This window comes from Aegilops tauschii, chromosome 4 (assembly GCF_002575655.3).
Source record: "Aegilops tauschii subsp. strangulata cultivar AL8/78 chromosome 4, Aet v6.0, whole genome shotgun sequence".
Lineage (NCBI taxonomy): Eukaryota > Viridiplantae > Streptophyta > Magnoliopsida > Poales > Poaceae > Aegilops > Aegilops tauschii.
Genome location: NC_053038.3, coordinates 490,437,715 through 490,445,368, shown reverse-complemented (window position 1 = coordinate 490,445,368; position 7,654 = coordinate 490,437,715). Strand labels below are relative to the sequence as shown.

Below are 7,654 nucleotides of genomic sequence, written 5' to 3'. Positions count from 1 at the left end.
GGGGAATGGGCACTCCCCCGTTGCTGAGCCTCCACCCCGTCGGCCCGGCGCGCATGTCCGGCGGCGCCGGGATGTTGGCCTCGAACAGGAGCCACGACTCCTGTTCGCGGAGAGAGCAGCGGCCGAAGCCGTTGGCCGCCGCCTCGTCGCCGGGGAAACGTTCAGCCATCGGGAGAGGGAGAGGGAGGGCTCGGCGGCGGTGCACGGGAGAGGGAGAGGGAGAGCTCGGCGGCTAGGGCTGGTGTGGCCAGAGGCGAGGGAGGCCGCCGGCTTATATAGCCGCGCCGGTGTGTACGCGTGCGCGGGAGGGGAGGGGAGGCGCGCCGCCCATGACGAATCAATGGCAAGGCTGACCGGCGGCGGCAGCCTTTGCATTGATTCCTGCGGGAACCGAGGCGATGAGGGCGACGAAGCGCCCGTCTCGCTGACTCGGCGGGCCCGCAGCCCTTTCGCGCCAAAAACGATTCGCCCGGCGCCCCCCAGCGCGCCGGGTTCGGGCTGGGTCCCCCGGCGCTGATTTCGGCCCAGGCTGGCGAAAATCGGGCTCCTGGGGGCGCGACTGGGCCATTTTTTTGGCGCCGGCGCGAAAAAATCGCCTGAGGAGGCCTTTCTGGAGGCGTGGCTGGAGATACTCTTACATAGAGATCTCTGAAATTAGATCCCATGTTAACAGATGTCGCTGAACTTTTTCATGCAAAAATTATGCCCCCAAAGTGAACTAACATGTGCTTCCAAATCGTATCAACTCAGTTCTCTGAAATGAAATTAATTTGTGCTCCTGCAAAGAAGCACACATTTGCTCCCCGTGAAAGCACAACTCTGCTTTCCATGTAAAATAAATTGTGCTTCCCACGGTGAAGTACACTTGTGTACTTATGCATGAAGCACACTTGTGCTCTATATGGAAGCACAACACAATTTTGCTTCCGCGGGAAGCACACATGTGCTCTCACTTGGAGCACACAACACACTTGTGTTCCTAGCGGACAAAAAATGAATAAACCAAGGAAATAGGGAAAAATATAAACAGAGAAAAATAATAATAATAATAATAATAATAATAATAATAATAATGAACATGAAAAAACTTGGAAATCAAGAAAAAATCTGAGAAAGTAAAATAAAACCGCTTTGATGGGGTAAGCGTCATGTGTCAGCGCTAGGGCGCACCATGTGGAGCGGCTGGATCGTTTCCACATGCAGAAAGTGACCCCTTGCATGGTTCCCCCAATTAGGCAACATCCTATTTGGCACTTATAACACCAAATATCGCCTATTTGGTACGCAGAGCCTACACGCTCCAGATCTTGCCATAGTGGGCCAGCCCATATATTGTGTTTCCTTTGGCATTGGTTTTGGAGATCTTTTAAAAGGTTACCTCTGGAGCGACATTTTGTATGGTTTTTTCCAGGATGTCATTTGTCTGTATTTTTTATTTGTTACCTTTTTTGTCTACAAAACCTTCTTCTTTTATTCAATCTTTTCTTTTACTACATTTTCAATTTTTTTCTTTTATTTTCTTTAATCCACAAGTTTTCTTTCAAAATCGAGATTTTTTTGTCCAAATTTCCAAATATTTAACAAGTTTGTGAACTTCTTCGAATTTTTGAATATTTTATAAATTCATGAACTATTTTCAATTTTTCATGAACATTTTTTGAATTCGTGAACTTTTAACAAATTGGTGTTCTTGATTCGTGGACTACCATTTATTTCACAAACACTTTTTAATATTCAATTTTTTTGAAAAAAAAACCATGAATGTTTTTTTTTTAATTCCATACGCTTCATGCGGAGCCTGCCTGTTTGACACCCACGGGCTTTCCAATATAAGAAGATCTCGTGTTACCCGGTCAAGTTAGACAAACCAAACAAGAAAATGAAGACCAGAAAAAACCAACTTTTAGTGAACGGACAAAATAAAAAAGCAACAGAAAACAAAACGAAGCAGCGAACGCTGCCGCGAACTGGGCCGGCCCATCTGCGGGCCGCATAATGAAGCCTAGGATGAATGGGCCATAATGAAGCCTGGATGATGAGTGGGCCGAAGAAGCCTCCATCTCCATGTCTCTCGGCGACTTGTTTCTTGGCGTGGTCCATTATACACTGCTTACACATGTATGCTCTCTGCTACCAACTGTCGGCAAAAAAGGGGAGAGCCTGGCCGGAGTCATCAGGGACGGCACAGACCTCGCGGCCGCGGACGGCGGCAGCGGCGATGGGAAGCCCGCTGGGCGGCTGGCCGAGCCACAACCCGCAGAACTTCAGCCAGCTCGTCCCGGCCGACCCCTCCGCCCAGCCCACGGTCAGTCAGCTCCCTTCCCTTCCCTTCCCCTCCCCTCCTTCCTGCTTGCACGAGTGACGAGTTTGTCTGTGCCCAAAAGGGGAGCGGGCTCGCGTCTGCTACCTGAGCCAGGATTTAGGAGTTACTCGTATTGTGCCTGTGCGTGCGTCCCTACTGGAATTGTGGTATACTGCATGGCTAATGATTGTAGCTGTGTGTTGATTCCAGCCCAACTGTCGAGCGATTGGACCATATTCAGAGGGATCTTGCAGACTGAATTAAGCATTTAGGTTTAGGTCCCTTTTGGTCATGGTTCTCGTGGTTGTTGCCATGTGTACTGCACTGCAGGTCATATGTTCAGTTGCTGTGGTGCTAGCTTGCTAGGTATACTAGTTTCCCTGTGGTTCTCTTCACAGTGACGTAGAATTCATCAGAAATATAAAGGGCAGACCGGAAGGGGGAAAAATTATACTAACACTTATAATGTTGCAAGTGTGTTAGTATTTGGTTGACACGGTGCTAATGCTGATCCTCATCGTTTGTGTTTGTTTCTCACCAGAATGTCACACCAACAACTTACATTGCAGCACATAGGACAGATCCACCTGCAAATCAAGGTAATCCCTGCCTCATATTTACTCAACCAATGTCTCTGTGCTGTTTCTCACTTGTGCAAATTTACCCTGCCTGATTTCCCCATTACTTTTTGCGGGTGATTGAATGTATGCTCCTTCGCACTGCATCAAATTCTCTTTACAATAGTATTCCACGTGACAAAATAGGTTTCAGCAACTTATTGATCTGAACTAAAAGCTATGTAGGCCGATGGATGTCTTTTCTTTCAGGAGGGCATCATGTTTAGCCATGAGAGTCCATATTATGTTCCCAGTAATGTCGAAAGGGCGTGGATTGATTCTGCTAGGCCAAGCATTTCGCAGGATGTTCCTAAATTTGGCTCTCCTTTTTTATGATGTTAGTTTGGCAATGGTGTTGGCGATGTCATGGGGTCTGTGCTCAAGAAATTATGATGCTACATGTCCAGATGTGATATGTACTCAGGCACTTTTAATTCCCCATTGCCATGCCACATTAACTCCCATATGTTGTATCCAAGGTACTATGTTCTGCATGTCCTACACAAATGGTGGCAATCTTATTTGCCCAATAGTGATTGAACACCTAATATGCTTATAGTGGTCTCCGCCCGTCATCAATTGAGCCCCTGGTCTGTAAGAATCAAGGTTAGTGCCGATAAGTGGTGATTACCAGTAAATAGCTATGGATGATAATTCAGTTAGACCTGTTTTAGCACTGTATAAGACTGAACTACTCACCTTGATTACCTAACTGGAGCTCAATTTATTTCATCTAGTACTACAGTTTTTCATTCGAATGTGACCTTGTCCAATATTAGGTCTTCATAAATATTAAAGTCACGCTTTGAAAATATTATATGTTCCATTGAAACATTTCAAGATTATGAAAGCAGGCTTCCCAATTATACCGAGACATATTAGTAAGCTTCAAACCACTACATACTTTATTTTCATCTAAAATACTGTATCTTAATGGGATTGAGATTCATGTCATAGTTGACTATCATTGTTGGTAATTGATGAACTTCTTGAGCAAACTCTGAAGTGCTTGCAACAGTTAAATGTCACTGATTTACATGGTGTGGGTGGTTTGGAAGGAACGGTACTGCCGTGTCTTTCGTAACATGGCCTGCAGCCTTTGGATGTGGCCATAATGGTTCAAGAGGAGATAGTGCAGTGGCCATGGGCATATGCCTTCTCCCATGATCCCAGGCACAGTCGCAGGGACACCCTAGTGTGTTTGGGTTTTACCTTTTGCCATTTATTATATTTCGTTACAGAGGGATTACTTGGTTTAATTTCAATCCATAATTGCAGAGCACTCCCTTTTCCTAAATCAAATAGTCCCAGGGATGTTGTGCATTTCATACAGGTCTGCAGCCGCAGGTTGCACTGATATGAATTCTTAGTCTACAAGTTAGTTTTCTCTTGGGAGTTGGGAGCATGAGGAACAGGAAGATGAGATTTAGTTAAGAAATTCTTAAAGGGCCAGGACATAACAGTGATGTCAGACTTACATTCTTTACACCTTCAAGGTAGATTCTTTAAGGTTCCCTTCAAGTTGAATTCTTAGATAACTCCTATTAAGAGTGCCTTCGACAAGGAGATATTGTAGCGCTCGGTCCTTAAGAGGAATTGTTTGAGTTGAGTGAAAGGGGCAAGCAGTTGCCTAATGATGAATCAAGAAAATAGGTGGGTTTTCAGTTCATAGGCTTATGAGCCATTTGTCTGGTGCCTAATAAATTTACCAGGCGAGGTTGAATTATCAAAAATCCTGACATGTCGGCCCAGCTGGTCAGTGAAAACTTTTTTTTAGATGATTTCATTGATTGAAACCAGAGTAAAACAGAGTCTTGTACAAAACAGACATCCAGGTGTAAACCCTCAAAGAAAGGTTTTACCAAAATCTAAAGACAAGAAGAAAGTAAAAGTTGGAAAACTCTAGCATGAAGGACACACTGAAAGATAAACACTGCAACTGAGAGAGGTGGTCTTGGTCTATGCAAAGATCAGAGTGCCACCAGAGGCGCAGCAACAGGAGCTGTTCTGGCCTTCTTCGCTGGCGTCGCCTCCGGTAGCGGCGACCAGCACTTCACCTCTAGTGTGTGAGACAGGGGTAAGCATGCTTTGTTTTGTCCCCAGCTTGTCCTTGGATGGTGATGGAGGCTCATGTCAGTGAAAACTTTATTGCATACTCCTAATGAACTCTACAAAGAAAGGTTATTTTAAATTAAAAAAACCTATAGGATTGTTTTCCAGTCAAAAATAGGATATTTTTAAGCGCAGAATGCAATGACCGACCAAGCACCTGCTATATTACGTGCCTTTTTTAGGCGCTGCGAGCATATATGTGAAGAAGTTATTAGCTGCTAACATTGAGAAATACACAAGAACAAAAATCATCTGGATAGACCCTTAACACTGAACTTGGTAGTTTCAGAGTTGTGCCACAACTTTTGGTTGACTGAAATGCACTGAACACTTGCTTCATTTGGCTCATTACAGGGATGGAGCTGCTTCCTTTTTTGCCAGCTTCTGCGATATATATTTCTTATGAACTTGTTGTGTGGCAAATTATTCTTCCGGCACATAGATTTGTTAGGGATCGCTAATGAAACTAACTGCTAGTCGTGCGTTGTGCATATCTAGTTGAGTACATTAGTTTATAGATACACATGTTAAAAAGTATATTAATTTCCCATTGAGGCGCATCCGTTCGCACCGGAACCGCTTTTCTATCACCTTTTTTGTGGTAATTTTTGTACTGACCGGTGACCCCTGGAACTGCAGTGATCACGACAGAGCCCAGGAACATCCTGTTGAGGCATTTCTACCAGAACTCGGAGAACAAGGTGAGCTGACCAAAAGACCTTAAGGAAGAGCAGATAGGCCAGCAAGGAAGCCAGTGTTGTCAACACCGTGTGTTTACGTATTTATATATGTGTGCAGCCGAGGCCGAAGAGGGCCGCACCGGAGAGTGCCGCCCTGCGCAACGGCAAGCAGGCGAGGAGCCCCGCGGATGGCGGAAGCCAGTCGAGCACGAGAAGCTAAACCAGGGCTGGTGTTCTTGTCTTGCGCCGCCACCGCGGCATCTCTGAATCTTTGCTGGTGATGGTCGGTCGGTCGGTTATACAACTCCTCATTTGTTTGATTTTGAGAAAGGTGTTTGCACGCGTGTACGCATGCACTGCACGTACATGTTGGCCAGGCCTAGTGCGGGTGACACCGGCATGGCACCACTCCAGTCTCTTTCTCCTTTGTGTAGATAATAATGTGGCCTGGCCGCACCAGCACACCAACTTGTACTACTACTACTGTAGTAGCGCTTTTGTATATTTGGATGGATGGTTTCCCTCTTTTGGCGAATGAATAATTGATGTGATGTGATTAACGGTCGCTGAACTAGCCTTTCCGGTGGTCGCCGCCATCATTAGCCCCTCTACCGTAATTATCCCATGCATCTAGTATCTCGTGTGTCGGATTGCATTAATTAGCAGCATCCTCAATCATCCGTGGTCGCGCTTCCTGGCCTTTCCGTGTGTGTCTACCGACGCTCGCTCCGTCGCCGTCAAACCGCCCGGGAATCCAGCCAAGGAGCCAACGTCAACGCGAGTTAAACCAGGACCGGGCCGCGTAGCTTAGCTGCCAGGCTCCACATCGTCCAGCCAGGCTCCATGTGGCGCTGCCGCCGCCGCCGTCGCCGGCGGAGGATCCAGCCCGTGCCAGTCCAGTCCGACGGACACCCTGGTCAGTCAGAGTGTCAGACTGGTACTGATTGATTGATCCGGGGGGTCTCTCTCGGCCAGCTGCAGGGATCCAGACGTACTGTACTGTACGCGTGGTCGCGTCGGCAGGTGCCAAGACGGAGGGAGACGGGTGAAATTCTTCCATCTGGCGGCGCCAACACGCCGGAGCGGAGTCCCCACCCACGGCCATGGGGACGGGGTGGTGTCCAGGCAGCTCCAACGGCAGAAAGAAATTACTCGACCCGTGCCAAATCGCTGGGCCAGTCTGACTGACAGTCCAGCCAGTGTTGCCCTTCCATGTTTTGTTTCTGCCATCTCTTTTGTTTCTTCTCTTCTCGACCCGGCCAGGTCAGTCACATCCCTCCAAGCCGTTTTCTTGGACGCTTCCGCCCCACACAATAATTGTATACTACAGTACCAGTCTACCACCACCACTGCTTCTACTACTTCCTCCGAGTGAACGGACATTTGCGGTGCTCGCCAGCTCAGTCAGACACACGGCTAGGTAGCCGTTGTAAAACCAAAGGGACTTCTCTCCTACTCCTTAGATACACACTGTTTTGAAATACGTACTACTACTACTTAGATACACAAGCACTGTACGTGTACATGGTCAAAACCAACACTCCTAAGGCCAACTCCACCGCGCGACCCCAAACGGACGTCCGGTTTGTCCGGATTTTGTCCGTTTGGGTAGGGCAATGGGGTCGTGTCCGGGCAGTTTCTGGGATGCGGTGGCCGTGCGCCCAACACACGGCCGCATCCCGGCCGCATCCTATCCGCATACCATTTTCTTTGCAAGCCCAACTTTTTTCTTCATTCATTTTTTGGTACATGGGAATACATCACCAAATTTTAACTAGAAAAGTAAGACCAAAGAAAACAAGAACCACAAGAATACATTTTAGAAGATATCCAACTTTCATAACTGCTCCTGTAAGTTGGATTAGTGCCTTCTCAATGCATTCATTGTTGATCTGTGAAGGAGCCGCCTCCATCTTGCGTGTTTCTTTCTTCTTCTTCGAGCC

General features: G+C 47.1%; 1 protein-coding gene across 1 annotated transcript; it reads left to right on the top strand.

Moving 5' to 3' along the window:
* The first annotated feature begins 2,099 nt into the window (after positions 1-2,099).
* Positions 2,100-6,271, top strand: LOC109772173 (DET1- and DDB1-associated protein 1). The gene is made up of 4 exons (XM_020330862.3): positions 2,100-2,305; positions 2,844-2,901; positions 5,671-5,732; positions 5,830-6,271. The coding sequence occupies exons 1-4, from the start codon at positions 2,117-2,119 to the stop codon at positions 5,929-5,931; spliced, it is 411 nt and encodes a 136-aa protein (XP_020186451.1). The 5' UTR covers positions 2,100-2,116; the 3' UTR covers positions 5,932-6,271.
* The last annotated feature ends 1,383 nt before the right edge of the window (positions 6,272-7,654 follow it).